This window comes from Odontesthes bonariensis, chromosome 1 (genome assembly GCF_027942865.1).
Source record: "Odontesthes bonariensis isolate fOdoBon6 chromosome 1, fOdoBon6.hap1, whole genome shotgun sequence".
NCBI lineage: Eukaryota > Metazoa > Chordata > Actinopteri > Atheriniformes > Atherinopsidae > Odontesthes > Odontesthes bonariensis.
The window spans coordinates 34682300-34699192 of record NC_134506.1 but is presented as its reverse complement, the minus strand read 5'-3'; the positions used below and the strand labels follow the sequence as shown (position 1 = coordinate 34699192).

At 43.0% G+C, this 16893-nt stretch overlaps 2 protein-coding genes across 2 annotated transcripts; both read left to right on the top strand.

Moving 5' to 3' along the window:
• The first annotated feature begins 200 nt into the window (after window positions 1-200).
• On the top strand, window positions 201-7863 carry cplx3b (complexin 3b). The gene is made up of 3 exons (XM_075471946.1): window positions 201-782; window positions 5239-5326; window positions 5472-7863. The coding sequence occupies exons 1-3, from the start codon at window positions 625-627 to the stop codon at window positions 5694-5696; spliced, it is 471 nt and encodes a 156-aa protein (XP_075328061.1). The 5' UTR covers window positions 201-624; the 3' UTR covers window positions 5697-7863.
• Window positions 7864-10416: 2553 nt separating this feature from the next.
• On the top strand, window positions 10417-13466 carry LOC142385401 (growth arrest-specific protein 1). Its single transcript, XM_075471933.1, has one exon. The coding sequence runs from the start codon at window positions 10994-10996 to the stop codon at window positions 11735-11737; it is 744 nt and encodes a 247-aa protein (XP_075328048.1). The 5' UTR covers window positions 10417-10993; the 3' UTR covers window positions 11738-13466.
• Window positions 13467-16893: the final 3427 nt, after the last annotated feature.

The window sequence follows — 16893 nt, the reverse complement described above, 5'->3', positions numbered from 1 at the left end:
AAGCTCTCATGTGTTGACAAAGTCTGCATTCGGCTCCAGCGCCTCCCTGACCTCGAGAAAAGATAGAGGCACCAAAACAGCCAGGAGAAACTGAGGCTCGTCACGTGCTGTTTGTCAAACCCCCCCCCCCCCCCCCCCCAACACCCCGGAGCTCTGTCTGAGTCCATCTCGAGTTAAAATCAGACGGCGAATCACGGGCAGCGCACGATGCAGAACGCGCGTCGTGCAAGCGCACACCCAGTCCGGCGGTGACTGGGATTGGGCGGAGGGAGTGGTGGTTACGGACGGAGTCACGCGATTGGTAGAGTTCAGAGCCAAACTTGTTGACTCGCAACGGAGCTGCTCCTCTCCATCCTTCTCGGCGCGGAGCTGTCCAGGGCCAGTGGTGCTGAAACTGTCAGCTTCCGACGCGCCGTCAGTTGGAAGAATATCCAAATTATAAGAGCTTTGACGACTCCGACTTCACCTTTTAAAAGTTACACTCCCATTGTATGAGACTTTAAGACGTCTGGCTCAAAGGTTACTTGGCTGACATCTATCCAGCCATCGCCACAGCTCTACCCAAGAGCACATCGAGCCTTTTAACCTCAGCCGATCAAAGAGAGGACTTTCCGGGTCGCAGCCATGGCTTTCATGGTAAAACACATGGTGGGAGGACAGCTGAAGAACCTGACAGGCGGACTGACGGAGGAGAAACCAGAAGAGGAGAAATCAGATGCTGCCGCGCAGGGGATGACTCAAGAGGAATTCGAACAATACCAGCAACAGTTAGAGGAGGAAAAGTAAGGCTTTGATTAAAGTTTGTTTCTGTGAACGAGCGATGAAAAGCAGTAGTGTTTGGCAAAAAAAACAAAAACAAAAAAAATTTAATCGTACCATGTTTAAACGCGAGTTCTGAATGTTAACAGCATCGAGCTTTCAGTGCGCCGCGTGCATTTTTACGCATCGGTTCAATGATGAGAGCGCCCCACACACGGCTTCTCCTCTCGCTCAGGGAGCTCTCCCTTTCAAAGCTTCGGAAAATGCGCCCGGCTGAGTAGGCTACTGAATCGGACAAATAAAAATGATAGTAAGTAAAGTGGTGATTTTTAGAAGGCAGACAACCATGACTTGATTATGATGTTTGTTTTTTTTAAGCTAAAATGAATCATCCATGTGTAAGTTACTACACACAGTGGTTGTGATGAAAATTAATGTTGCAGCCTGATTAATATCTTGTTGAATTGCAGCCAGGGATTTTGTTATTCTTTTTGTATCACCTAAATATTACAGGTTATTTTTTTCAGAATTTGTACATTCACGTTCCTTTTTTAAGTCTCCAGAGCGAACTTAAGGACAGCACACAAGTAAACAACAAGGTCGTTTGGCCAACACATTTCCTCCAGCACACAACAGCTCACCCTTGATTAGTGTGATCCTCCCCGAGAGCAGAACTCCACATCCCCATATTAAATGATCACTACTGGTTAGAGAATCACTGATCATAGATAAATAATGTGGGAAAAAGATTCAGAGCAGAAAACAAAAGCAGCCATTTGTTTAGTGTCTGGCCCACTCCCATCATAAACTAAAACCTCTGATGATTACCTTCCCCCAAGCTGTCTCATGGTACCATAAGCAGACATTTGAACAAAGAGTTGGGGGTAATGTTTAAGTCCTATAACGCCAGCAGCATTTACACTCAGTGCGGCCCACTGGGCTCTGCAGGAGGCACAGCGAGCCTGATGCTCTTCTGTCACAACATGACCTTCAGTCGAAGAGAGGTAATTTGAGGTGCTAAAAATGAACATACATACATGTGAGAAGTCTGTTCTGCTCAGATTAAAGCAGAATAAGGCTGTGTGGGGGGTGGGCTGCTTACACTGGCGTGTCACATAGTGACCCTGGTCATCAACCTTGAGAGGGGAGGACAGAAAGCTGCTCATTGGCTGTGAGTGAGCACTACGTGGCCCCTTGGTGTTTGGCCCGCTCACGTTAATCCAAAGGGAGCGCTACATCATGCAGACAGAAGCATAAGTGCTGCATCTCCAAATAAAACGACCTTCCTCTCACACAGAGGGTACACTTCTTTGTGAACAATGTTGTGGTTCTCAAGTTTCACTCTGCATTTAGATTCTGCTGCTGATTTGATCCAAGGGTGCAAATGAAACTTTATCCAGTGTTGACTCGCTCTACTTAAAGTCATCCATGATTTTTGTTGTCATAAGAGGCTGCAATTTGTCACTGACCAATTAAATGTTTTTTATTTTTTTTGTCAGTATGTTTATGTCTTATTTTACCTCAGGCTATTTGTTCAGGATTGGGTCCTGCTGTTGGCTCACAATGTTAAAGGCATTTTGAATTTATAGCGATTGGGTGGTGAATAATTAAGACGCTTTCAGCATTCCAGTGATGTAAAGTGGAGACAACAGTGACAGCTGCCTACTGCCTGCCCTCTGCTGGAGGCATCACATACTGTTTGATGGATTGCTTATGTGATTGACTTTGAATAGACAGACGACAACAAGCTTTTTTCCCCCCATCATGTGGTTTCTCCAACACCAGATGTGAAGAATTCTATAAATACCTCAGTACCTATGCTGGATCCCATTAATGAATCATTTCTGCCAAGGTCTCAGAGCTTCATTAGCTTGTTGAAGCTGTGGCGTGTAAATACTCTGACTCCTGAAACCCTATCCCTACAATAATCAGCCATTCACTCGTCTAAACAGCTGAATTCCCCCCTGAAAGTTGATATAAATTACATCAGGTTGGTTTCTGGAGGACAAATAAATCCTCTGGAGAGAAGTACTGCTAAGGGTACTGCTAAAGACAAAGACTGGTAAAAACCTCTTTTTGACAGTAACCGGTCTTTGGGAAGATTTAGCTGACTTAGGTAGTGGTGTACTGTTCTACAACTGTACAATACAGCCACATCTTCTTGTGTCCTCACCTTGAGTTTCAGCGTCACAGGTTTACAAAAGAACCTCAACACAGGCCTGATGCATTTTGAGAGCAAGTCCATGAGACCAAAGAGGTTAAAAATAGAAAATTGGTGCTGCAATGGGTAAAGACGTGTTTGGAGGGGAAAAGTTTCAGAGTTTCATGAAAGAAATGTCTCCCCAACTGTTGAGCACAACGATCGTGATGCAGCCCATGATACAGGGAACATTTTACTACTAGAACAAGAAAAATGATTCAGTTGCAGTAGAACAAGTTCTCAAAGCAAGCATCTCACCAGTTTGGAAAGAAATCAAGATCAAATAAGGGAAATAAATGTGAATTTTCCATCAGAAGAGCAGAAAACTGTAAAGTAGGCTTATTGATTCCAAAGTTCCACAATGTATGACCTTGTCCACCAACACACAGATCATCAAAAATCTGTGGTTAGAAGTTGAATGCAAGATGGCCAAATAATCTCAAAGAATCAAAAGCCTTTTGTCGAAAGGATGGAAGAAAATCCCTGAAATAAGCAAAAGACTTTTGTTTCCTTGAAATCTTAAAAAAAAATCAATCAAAAGGGATTCAGCTTCAGAATATTACAGAAATGTATGATCTTTAACTTCAAGCCTTCAAGAAACCCTCATTTTCATCTCAATTTTTAACAGCAACAAGAATTTGGACTGGGTATGCTCAAACTTTTGCAGACCACCTTATCAAGATAGTTTCTGCTCTTTTTGACCATTAAATAAACCAGTGCTATGGAGCACTGAGCAAAATATGGATTACTGTGCAATGTCTTGAGCTACTTGTCATTTCTTAATTCATTGCCAGGAAAACAGGAAATAGGTGTTGCGAGTTTGTACGATTCTAATAAGCTTGAAAGTCACTATTTGATATGAGTACTTTTAATCTTAAATATCATCCTGTTAGACTAAGGTCTTCTTGGGTGTCTTTTGTTCTGCTCTCTGTCAAGATGATTATATGATGTTGAAGACCTCTGGGGAGGATTCACCTCTCCAAACCTGATCCAGACCTGTTGCTACGCATATTCAGTCCAGTTATTGTGCCATTTGGCATACCTCAGCCTTTTCTCCCTGTTTGCCTTCCTTAAGAATGGCTTCTTGACAGCCACGTTTGAGCTTCAGTGAACAGTAGTTGGAACAACTGAAGAACTCGATCTCAGGTCCTGTGTCACGTCTTTGCTGTATTTTGTTTCCTACTTCTTGAGGACATCACAGTTAGATACTGGTCATCTACTGGAGATGTTTTTTTTTGCCACCTCTTCTTTTGTCCTCCACTTTGCATCAGCTGGCATTTAGTTAGTTCACTTTCTTTAAAATCTTTACGGATACAAAGTGCACCATGTGGAGATACCAACTTTTCAGCTAATAGCTCTTTGAGGAATCACCTTGTTGGTGCAAAAATACAATTGTATGACTGCCCAACTGTTACCTGTGGCATTTCTTATAAATGTAACTGAAGAAATGGGGACAAATGATCTACTCCTGCGATGGGTTGGTTGGCAACGCATCTGGGGAATACCCCGCCTTTCACCCGATGGCAGCTGGGATAGGCTCCAGACCCCATAATTGTAAAAAGTAGGTATAGAAAATTAATGGATGGATAGATGTGACCGGCTGCTAGTTACAGAGTTGTGTTATGTGATGACACAACACTGGTTTATCCCTCCAGTTAGGTGCGTCATAGATCAGTAGTAAACATCTTCTAAAGCAAAAAACAAAACATATTTCCCTTGAAATGGACTGAAAATGCGTGATAAAGCAGCCAATGTCCAAAGAAACGCCTTTGAAGAAGGTTCAGAAATCCCAGAGAACCGTTGCTCAAGACGGCTTTAAAATATTACAAGAAAGTCTGGCAGCTTGGAAGCAAAACGTGAAGAAATGAGGGATGGCTCAAGACCTTTCCAAAGTACTGTAGGATTTGTTGACAGCTTTGAAAGTGTGGTAGTGAGTCAGCGTTTAGTAGGTCACCCCTTGCAGTTTAGTTCACATGCCAGTTGGACTGAAATCCCTCAGAGGAGTGCTGGATGGATGAGAAGCTGCATCTGGGGCTCCCAAACATGAACATCTCTTTCTTAGCCTCCAAGGCTATTCTAAGGCTCCTGGAGGCTACGGGAGCCTTAGAAAAGTCTCCTGGCAGGGGTGTAACTATGCATGGAAATTGAGAACACTTTTAAATATATGGACCTTGGAGTTAGCAGGGGAAAATGCATTTTAACATTAAAAAGCCACGTTTGATTAAAGGAACAGACTGAACATTTAGCCTTAAAATTATATTTCACCTCTTTTCTTGCAGACAAGAACGAGAAGCCGAATTTGCCCAGAAAAAAGCTGAGAGAGCCACAGTTAGAAGCCATTTCCGGGACAAGTATAGACTACCAAAGGTAAACCGATGATACATTTATTTGCTTTTCTAAAGAAAGCAATCCTTCATTAGATTGAAAAAAAGATTTAAAAAAATCCCACATCCTTCTACTCTTTGGGGTGTGTCTTTACTAAAAAATGCATGTGTCTGTTTCTCCACCTCAGAATGAGATGGATGAGACCCAGATCCAGCAGGCGGGGGATGACGTGGTGTTACCCACAGAGCTGGCTAAGATGATTGCTGAGGACAACCAGGAGGAAGCACACAAGCAGTCGGTGCTGGGCCAGCTTTCCAACATCCAGAACGTGGACATCGACCACCTGAAAGACAAAGCCCAGGCCACGCTGGAAGATCTCAAAAAGCAGACGGAAAACTGCAGTCTCATGTGATCGGGCCAGCTTAGAATCTTGGGAGATCAGAGTTTTGCTTGTGCAAATATTTGTCAGAGGTAGAGCTGCTCTGGGTGTAGACATTTTCTCATTGCTTTGGTGGAATGTCAGTTGGCAGAGTCGCATAGTTTTTTTTGTTGTCGTTTTTTTTGTGGTGCAAAGTTAGTCCAAACCCAATGATATCTTGGGCTCGTCTCACCAAATGGACAGAATCATTCCAAAATCTTAAAGTTCCTGAATGTCATTCACATTTTTACAGAAACCAAGCAAAGCTGAGCTCTAAAAACAAATAAAAAAAACAAACTGTGGCTCATCCCACTGACATGTAGCCCGTGAGATTATTTCTGTTATTTGAGCAGCTCCTCCTTCAAGTAAAGTTTGTCCAGTGTATCCAATCCTTTGCTCTTTCCTCAGCCTCCTTTGCTCCCTGCACCACCCATAACCAGTGATAACACAGCGTGATTCCGCAGCAGAGGTAATAGCCGTGTGTGCTGGTTTCTTTTCCCAAAACACCACAGCAGCTGATTCCACTGATGAACACGTGCACGTTCAATAAGAGGCCGTCACTGAGACCAGCTGCTTGGTTGGAGTAAAAAAAACATGCATGCATGATGCTTACACTGGCTCACGTGTGATGTTAAATTTGGGAAATATTGTCATTTATTCAGGGCAAAACGCAATGATAGAGCTCTTTGTGGAGATGTTTATATTTCTCATACAAAAGCTCAAAACTACAACAACCGGCAATATTCATTTAAAATCACAATAAGGCTTATCTTTGTCTTAAGTAGTCTTCATCATTTCCTACACATATCATCACAAAGACGTTTCTTTTGTCCTATTAAGTGTTCTCTGTGCTTCAGTGTGCCTTGGACATCAAGGTTGTCTTTAAAGTTCCAGTTCCAATACTCAAAACCCACTTGTTGGACTTGCAGCAATTTGTAGGCTGTAACTACATACGTGCATTTAAGTGTGTGCAGTAACTGTGCTCCCGAATTTAACCTTCATTCATATCAACTCTATTGTGAATAAATCTGTGCATATGCTGCATTCAAAGGGTAAAAAACAAAAGCTGCTCACACGAGAGAAGAGTCAAAGACTCTATTGAAAACACTCTGACCAACAGAAAGGAAATGGCACATATATGTGAGATTGTGTAACCATAGTGCATATTAATACAACTAGTCCACATACGAGTATTCATGTTCTCGAAGATGTAAAGGTAAGTGCTGTATGCAGCTAGTTGCCCTTAATCAACTCGCTGGATCTTGTAGTGTTGTCAACCGTCGCACCCTCCGCACCTTGCCCTCCATCTCTTATACCCAACAGTCTAAAAAGTAATGCTGTTTGTGCTGGTGGAGTTTGTGTCTTTAAGCCGATGTGATATGTAAAGTGGTGTCTTTGTGGAAAAAAAAAAAAACCTTCCTGAGACTGGGAGTGCTCATCATAGTATTCCAGAGCACATAGTCAGTGAGGGCTCATACGGAACTCTGTCTGTGTTGGTTGCTTGCAAAACAGATACGAAGGCGTTTAAGAAAAGATGCTGTAGATGTTGTGCTACATTCATTCACGATGCTTTTATTTATGAAATCATTTTGACAACGTTCAGTATCTGTAGCAGTAGTGCTGAGGGTGATCACGTCAGTGGTCACATCTGTCCCCAGTTGGATTTGCGGGGTGAATTCACTGCCAAAATCTTTTTCTTTGAGTTCTTTATGACTAAATAGTGTAGTTTTGTTTTGTAGTTCCAGAAGATTAGAATATTTTTTTTTGCTACAGAAACCTGAGGCAACACTTTTTAAACATAGTGGTCATTGTCATGTGATTAAAGAACAGTAATATATCGATGATATGAAGCAGGGGACAAGTTGCAATAAGTTATTTTTTAATAGAGCTACTAGAATCTGCCATGAAAATCATGCGATGTTCTAAAGGTGGAAATGAAGCCATAAATCAAAACTCTTTGATTTGTATGAGTATGCATATCTTAGAATAATAATTCAGTAATAATAGTACACAGGCGTGATTCTTGTGCTGTTATCCCGTGGAACAGATTTCTAAGGAAATGGCTGCCATGACGTGCCGTCTCCTCTCATTCTTTGGCCATTTCTTTGTTTCGCTGTATCTCTGTCACGTCATATGAGAGTGCTTTGGTGATTTTTGAGTTTTAACTGCAATAAACAGATTTTTATGAGAACACAGTTTCTTTCCACTTTGTCTACACAGAGCAGCCTCACACTGTGCTCAGTTTTATGTGTGGCTGCTTGAACACCAGGTGGAGACAAACACGCACGCCCTACTGCCGGATTACCTATGATGGAAGCTGCAGATGGGGTGGGTGGATGGTGGTCAACAGGTTAAACATGGGATACTGTTACCAAGTAGTATTATTGGATGGCCATCATATGATATAGTATTTCATATGTTGGGCCCTCCTCATCCTCTGGCAACACAGTGCAGACAACACAAGTAAAATAATCCTCATGTACCTGTCTGTACTGAAATAAATAAATAAATAACCTCAAATCAGAAAAGAAATGTAGAGGAAAATTAACGTGTAATTATTATTATTTTGTTTAATTTGACTTTTATTTCATAGCTGACAGTATTATAGATTTTTAGGGTTTCGTCTTTTCAACTTCATCAAATTGGTTGACATAGATTACATTTTAAATTTCATGCCTGGATCCCTAAAAAAAAAGTTCTGACAGTAAAGCTTTTACCACTTTGTAGTGTTGCCATTTCTTTTCACCAAACTTAAAACATTCTGGTATTAAGATACCACGCGATGCATCGTTTCAGGTGTTACTTTGCCCCACATTTCCTGCACGCTTGTCTTAAATTCTGAAACAGTGTGGGGTTGAAGTTTTGAAATTCTCCCCACATTCTCTACTGTGGGCCTTCTTTTCTACGCGTGGGCATTTCTGGAGAAGATGTCATCTTGAAGGCTGCATATGTTGCTCTGAAAACTCTTAAATTATGGCAATAATGCTGCCATCACCGGGGGGTAGAAAAGCTTTGCCAAGAGCACTGATACAACCCAAAACCATCACAGAGACTGGGTCCAGCACTTACTGAAAGCAGTCTGGGGGATCTTTTTAGTCTCTCATACTAAAGACACACTGTCCACTTCTGTCCAGAAAGAGCTTGAATACTGATTGATCAAACCACACCAAGTTTCAACTGTGTTGGAGTTTGTGAAATTCTGTAACTTTCCTTAAATAGTTCAATGATATTCTGCACCGCAGAGGGAGAAATCTGCAAATGTCTTCCATTTTCATGGAACATTGCAGTTATTTCTGCCTCTGCCCACCGTTGCTCCTAAAAAGGATAACCCTTTTCTGGATGCTACGTTTGTACTAAACTCTAAATAGAATCACTTGTTGACCGAATTATTTTCTTTCACCTCATTACAATCCCTAAATTGCCCCCCCCCCAACTTGTGTTGAGGTGTGTTACAAGGCTTGACCTGCAACAATGAATGTATATGAGCTAACTAAACACAGCTGATGAGACAAAACATAACATACCTTGGGTTCATACTGTCTATGTGAATGTGAGAATCACCGTTTCTGTTCAGGTTCGGATGCATTCATTTTTTCCATTTATTGCTGATCACATGCATACACTAACTAACTAGAACACTGTAAAAACACATCTTTGAATTCAATTTTGTGGTGATTTTGAAACTGCCTTGAAGGTGATGTATTGCACTGAAAGTCTATAAACTCAGGGTGATTCTATTATTCTGTCCACTTCCCGTAAATGGATCACAAGCACGGTAGTTTGAAATCAAATCTCTGCATGTTTCCAATAACAGTTGTCATCGCTTCCATTGTAGTCTTTTAGTCTTTAGCAGATTTCAGCCTTGGCATCCATCTGTTTTGTGAAGTTTGTGCAAAACTGGCACAGCCTCCTGAAGCAAGCCCCCCCCCCCAAAAAAAAAAAAGGTTACTTACCATTACAATGGCAGGAAAGCCTATTGCTAGTTTTCAAGTGTGGTGTGAAACGGAATGGCTGTAAAATATATTGATGCTGAACCCCTGACTATTGGTATCCGCAGTGCGTGAACAATCTCCAGCCTGGAGAGACACTGGGCCACTGCATGGCCAATCTGACACAATTAGAGTGAAACGGGCCAGAAAATACTATTCTCTCCCATTCTCTTCTGTCAATCGGGGCTTAAAAACTGCTCCGAATGGGGGAGGTGGACGGGGGGAGAGAGAGGGAGAGGGCGGCAATTAGCGAGAAACCCTTAAACGTGGAGGCTGTTATCACAGAGGTTGCCTCCCTGATCTGGTGAAACAGATCTGCTTTTCCGCGCTGAAAAACCGGAGCAGTGAAGTTGCAGATGTGAGCTTCTTGCAAAGGAATGCACTTTGCAAGCCCCCACCCCCCCACCCCTCCTCGCGCCCCCGTTTGACTTGTGTTTTGTTAAAAGAAACCGAGGGACCACACAGATCCTGGATTCCATGCAAAGAAAATCATAAACACTTTCATCCAGCCCATCTCGTCATGTACTGAGAGGATTTGTGAGCAGAGCCGTGCGGCTGTGGGCCTGGAAATGGGTCTCACGGCTGACTCGTCAATGACGACCAATCGGTGACCAGGATTGTAAATGAGAGACGGAAAGGGACAGGAGAGAGAGAGGGGGGGGGACTTTTTCCTTTCTTTTTTTTCGACGGAGGGAGGGGTGTTGTAGGGAAATGCTCGGCGGACCGTGAAGCGTAACAGCCAGAAGAGGGACAAAGACGCACATAGCGGGACTGAATGCAACAGAGAGAAAACTCTCCCGACCTAAAAAAAAAAAACAAAACAAAAAAACTCTGGAATGCGTGGATGCATGGTAAAAGTAGCTGCGCTGGGAAGAGTCGAGGCGAGCAATGGCAAGAAAGATGAGCTCAAGAGTGAGATCCGAGTTGAGGACTAAAACCGCGCGGGTTAACTTCGGATAGCCCCGTGGCGCGTTGCAGTGTCCGGGCGGCGTGGTGCGGACACGGGCTGCAGTTTGGAGTGGACGTGCTTCCAGAGATGACTCTTTCCGCGCCGTTTCTCTTTGTCACAGTCAGTCGTGGTTTCCCTGACTCTTATCCTGACTTTTACTGTTGCAAAACCCACCAGCAGGAGGCAAATCCAACCGAGGTGCGAGTTAGTGGACATTTTGGAAAAGCGCTGTGCTGGTAACGGACCGTTTGGAGTAGGATACTTCTAAAAACTTACGTTTGAAAAAAAAAAGTTCTAATCCTTATGGGTTGGTGGACAAAGTGCACGTCACCGAACTAGAATTCCACCCAAGCATGAAATGTTGGTGCAGCGCCCTGGCACTTCTCCCGTGGGTGCTGGTGGTTTTAGATGCCCAACTGATCTGCTGGCAGGCGCTCCTTCGGTGCCACGACGAGCCCGAGTGCGAGCTTGCATATAGCCAGTACTTAGCAGCATGTGAGGGGAACATCCGAGGCACGAGGAAGCAGTGCCCGAGCCACTGCATCAACGCGCTGATAAGGTTGAATCACACCCGCAGCGGGCCAGAGCTGGAGAGCTGCGACTGCGCGCAGGACCTGGACTGCCTCAGCGCCAAGCGGGCCATCGAGCCGTGTCTCCCCCGGAGACACCCCAGCGACGCCGGAGGTATAGGGTGTATGGAGGCCCGACAGCGCTGCGAGGAAGACAGCAACTGCCACACCTCCCTCACGGCCTACTTGTCATACTGCGGGCAGCTGTTCAACGGCAGGAAGTGCTCCTCCAAATGTAAAGCCACGATTCAGCAGATGCTGTTCATCCCAAACGGCGTGCTGCTGAACCGCTGTATTTGCGATGGGGTGGAGAGGCCTTTCTGTGAAGTGGTCAAGGAGAACATGAGCAAACTTTGCTCCATAGGAGACCACAGCGTTATAGCAGACCAGCCTGATGTCGATGACATCTATGAGGATGAGGACTACGATCCGAAAAATGACAGGGAGGAGGTTTACACTGAAAATTCATCTGCTTCCCACAGGTTGTCCAGCTGCATAATGCTCCTGTCTCTATGGATATTATTCTGATTTGATGGGTTCTGGAGATTCATCAATGAAATGGTCACACGTGAGGTCATTTTTACAAGAACACAAGACATCCTCCTCCTCTGGATTAAATAAGGACTTTTGCTGGCAAAACACTAGAACAAGAAATCTTCAGGATGCAGTCATTTTTTTTCACTGCTGGACCTTTGTGCCTTCTCGTTCTCAGCTGCATGGAGACAGAGAGCACTGTAACTTTCCGCAACCCTGCAGTCTGTTTGGCCATTCTTCTTGAACATTAGAGGAAAGCTGCTCCTTTTAGAGATTTAATCTTTTTAAAGCCTTTTAAATCAGAAATGTCAAAAGAAGGATATCCCCAAGTACGGATGTTTTGAATGTTTCGCGTGCCTTTTGAACAGCTCCTGTTTATTTGATTTGGTTTCAATGGTGCTTGAAGTGTGGCTTTATTAAGACCTTTGACAAACATTGGACCCATCCAGTCTCTGTTTGCTCTGCTCTCCGTTTCAGAGGCCGTTGCATTGTTGCAGCAACCGCACTTCAAATATTTGTGGGAACAGTCGGAGGACAAGGCAAGGGTGTGGGATCAAGGCACTCTAATTAACTGAAGCGCCTCTCCAGCACTCTTTCTTGGTCCCCTCCCCCATTAGAGATTGTTTTATTGGACTTTTCCTGAGACAGCCCCACCTCACTCTTCCTCCTCTCTACCGCCAGCCCCCCTTTAAAAGACCCCTGTCTTTATTACTGCCGCAACACTCCACGAAAAGCTGCCATCCGCTGGTGTGAGTGGGTCAACATTTCATACCGGCAGTTATTCCACACCACTGCTCCCACCGAGAATTTTCGCCTGGTCGGGCAGAGCTTTGTTTTCTTATGCAGTGGGTGAACACAATTTACTCATTTAAGTTACCTGTGTTTAAAAAGTTGTGCACAAGCTCGGCCTAAGCTCATTTCACCCCATTTTATGGCCTAGATAGTGAACAAAGCAAGAGTCAGAACAGTGTCTGAGCAAAAACAAGCGTTAAATCAGCGTGAAAGTGTTGCTGACCTGAAGGACAAGAGGAACCTTTCACATTCGAGCTTTGGTCATGCAGACATGACAAACGATGATGATTTAGTCACTTGCACAAATTCATAGTGGGTTCATTGCCTTAGAAAATGCACCTTCCAAATCTTTGATTTTGTTTGAAGTCAAGCATATCAGATAAACAGTTAACCTTCACGGTTGGTGCTAATGTTATCCGTCTGAATGTCTACACAGAGAGTCTGGTGATTAAAGCCAGCAGCCCTCCAGTCTGACACTTTCTTCCAGCACTCCATGTTGAACTGTTTGGCAAAAGTGGAAAGTTAATACAGTGCTTTCATGCATTTGGATCACTTTTACCACAGCTCCCAGTTTGCCTTTGCCACCTGAAGTCTTGAACAGTGTCGTTTAATGTTAAATTATGAAGCTAGAATATGAAGAATGTGTATATATTTTACAATGATATGCAGTAAAATAAATGCAGTTAATATAAACACAAAAATGTAGCCCAGATTCAGTTCACAAGGCCAGATAAACTTTTTAGCTGTTTTTTTTTGTATCTTTGTTTGAAAATAGCAGAAATCAGTTTGGAGGAGGATCTTCCTTATGGAAGGATGAGTTTTATAATAAAATGCTTATGATGCAATCAGTTTTATGATGTCATTTTTTTCAAGGCTTAACAAAAAAAATAATGTATCTTGTGTTTATAACCTAACTGAATTGATTTTTAAGTCATGCCACTATTTGTTTTTGTACATGAACCAAAACTTTGGGGAGCATTCAGATAGATAGATACATTGTTGATCCCGAGGAAATGCAAGACCCTGTGAAACATTGAAAACAGTGCATGTTTTAGTGTTCCGTATGTACAAGATCCACACAGAAAAGTGTGGCACTGCGTGTGGCTGTTTTCACTCGCCAATATTCAAATGAATTAGACCAGAGTAATTGAAACCTGGTGAGGAATTTTAAGTGTGCAGTCGTTGCTTAATCCACGTTCACTGGAGACAGATGGAAAATCAGAAGTCTAAAAAACTTAATCAGGCTCAAGCTGAAATGAGTTTTGGTGGTTTTAAAAAAAAAAAGTGGAGGGCAGTCTAGAAAGAGGGTGTCTACATGTCATTTAAGGGAACAAGGCTCTTCTTCTCGTGAGCTCTCATATTTGTAATCAGTGTATTCTGCACATGATATCAATGTAATACAGTATACTACTACAGCAAATAGTTGCATAATAATAGTGTGCATTCAGTCTTCCCTTATGGCCCAAAACATTACGAACTGCTTCAGAGCAAGCAACCATTTGGGGCTTGTTCCACACTTCCTAAGGTATTTACAAGTCATTAGCAAATTGTGAAAGAGTCATTTAGAGCTGCACACCTGTTCTGTAGATGCTACCCAAATGGTACAAATGTGCACTGTCAAGAGCAGAATTAGCAGACCAGTAAGAACTATTTTCTGTAAAAAAAGATAATAAAAAAAACAGATCTACATTTAAATGTGAAAGCTTTTAGCTACCCCTCATTTCTTTATGTTTTGTTTCCAATAATCCAGACGTTCTTGTGATCCTTTAAAGTGGTTTTTAGTTCTCCAAGCTTTAAGAAGGTCTTTCAAAGTTTTTCTTTGGACATTGACTGCTTTTTTACATATTTTCAGTTCAGTCCTCGTACCTGTCCGTTTTCAGAGGAGTGCGTTTTTTTTTTGTCTTATAAGCACTCATGTATCGTTCAAGCATAGAAATGGCATCTAACTCAAGGGATAAACCAGTCTTGTGTCCTAAGACAACTTGGCAAATAAACTATTTATAAACAGTATCTTGTAACAAGAAGCCTTTCACAAAGACACATGATTTGTGCAGATTTCTTTAGTTGCATCTGCAAAAAAAAAGCCAAAATAACACAGTTTGACAGACATAAATATTATTTTTGCTCCGACAAGCTGATTCCAGAAGATCTATTGGTTGAAAACTGCATAACTCAACATGGTGTGCAGTACGTCCTTAAATTAAAGAAAACTGGACAAGTGGAGGACAGAAGTAGAAGAGACAGCTCCTAAAAAATGATCTAGAGCAGATGAGCAGTATCTGAAAGTGATGTCCTTAAGAAATGGGGAAAAGAGAGAAAAGACCTGAGAAATGCATCTGGCCCTTCATTTGATCCATCTACTACTCTATCAAGTTTAATCAGAAATGGTCTCTTGACCATCTAGAGGGGATGGCTGTCAAAAAGCCATTCATAAGGAATGGAAACAGGGAGAAAAGGCTGAGCTATGCCAAATGACACAAGAACTGGCCTGAAAATCAGTGGCAACAGGTCTTATGGAGGGATGGATCCTCCCCAGAGCCCGGGCTCTTGACAGAGAACTGAACAAAAGGCAGCCGACATCCAAAGACGAGCTTTGGGATGTCCTTCGTGATGCCTGGAGAACTATCCTGACGACTACTTAAAGGAATCACATGGAAGCTTGTCTAAAAGGTTTCAGCCTGAGTTGAAGAATAAAGGTGCTCATACCAAATATTGACTTTGTATATTGTATTTCTATTTAAATTAGCTCAAGTTACAATAAATTGCTACAACTATTTCCTGTTTTCTTGGCAATATATAAAGAAATTAGGGGTAGCTTGTGGCATTTGCATAGTACCATAGAGGTGATGAACAAACAGAAGTTTGTTTGGCGAGTTAACAGGTGGCAGATTTATGCAATGTCTCCAAGCCTTGAACAAACTTTTGAACAGCTTCTCCGTTTTTTTCCTAAACCACAGGAATCCTCCAGGACCTCCAACCGTCATAAAAACAAGGAGATGGAGAAACAAACTGGCCCACAGCTACAGTACAGCATGATTCCCTCCAGCTCACTTATGCAGTCTGTAGTGCAGCCTGTCTTAATCATTGCCATGCATCCCAAAGTTCTCCAAAACACTCCCCAAAAAAACTCCATCCCCGTCTCCCCACTCCACCCCCTCCACCCAATTCTGGGAGCAAAATCAAAACAAACATGAGCAGAGCAGCCTTGGGGAGTTGAGTGTTTTGAGTGGGGGTGGGGGGGTTACAGAGGCAGCAGTGTGCTGGGGCCCATTTTCTAAATTATCTTTATTCAACATTTCTTTGAAACAACCCTCAACCTGCCACCCCCACCCCACACTCTTCTCTTCACGGCTCCAAAGTGGGAGTGACCCGGACATTTAGGAGGCTCTTGTCTCACACTGATACAATGTTCCATTCATGATGGCCATCGAGCCACAGTCAATAGTTGACCTGGTCTCCTTGCCAGGGGATCGTGGAGTCAAGGGCATCAAGCCCCTTTGGCTCCAGAAAGAAGTGAACCCTCCTTATGAGAGAAGCTGATGCCGGTGCCTCTCGTCTGCTCTGCGATAAACACGGAGAATCTCTGGAGTTACTGGAGCTGCAGCAAAATGGATGCTAACCAAAACCACAATGCCACAGGTTGTGGTTCAGATGAAGAAGAAAAAAAGGGTGATGTTTTTGGGGAGATGGGTTACGTTTTCCATGGCAGAATCTGCTTTTCTGAGCTGTATTACTGTAAGGATATTCAAAACACTGAAAGGGGGGGGGTTAATATAAATTGGCAGCACTCCTAGAAACAAGAAACAAAGAAATCATTGGGGCCACTAAGTTTTTCTGCAGCAATATGCTCATGTAATGATTAAAGCGAAGAAGCTGAGTCGGCGCTTGGGGTACCTAAAGCCAATAAGAGGCTTCCACAGAACAGCCACAAACATGTCACACGATGGTTCTTCATCCCGTCGTTTCAGGACTCAGGGTCAAGCTGCTCCATGTTCTGCACAGACAGACTGGCAGTGCTCTACTACTGGCATGCCAGCTGGATGGACAGGTTAAACTATGACAACTTGAATTAGTAAAAGCCAAGATCTCTCACTTTTAGCCACGGATGTGGCTAAAAACAAACAAACAAAAAAAGAAAACAGAATTTCCCATCATTCAATCGGGCTGAGTTTGAACGTTTGTGCAGGGAGGAATGGGCGAAATTTCTGACTTTTCCCACAGAGGTCTGGCTGCCAAGCTGTCAAACATACTTTCACCAAGATCTGTGCTAAGAGTGTGTACTAAGTAAATGGACTATTCCAGTCTATAATTATGTTTATGCAATTGGCAGACGCCTTTATCCAAAGTGACTTACAGGT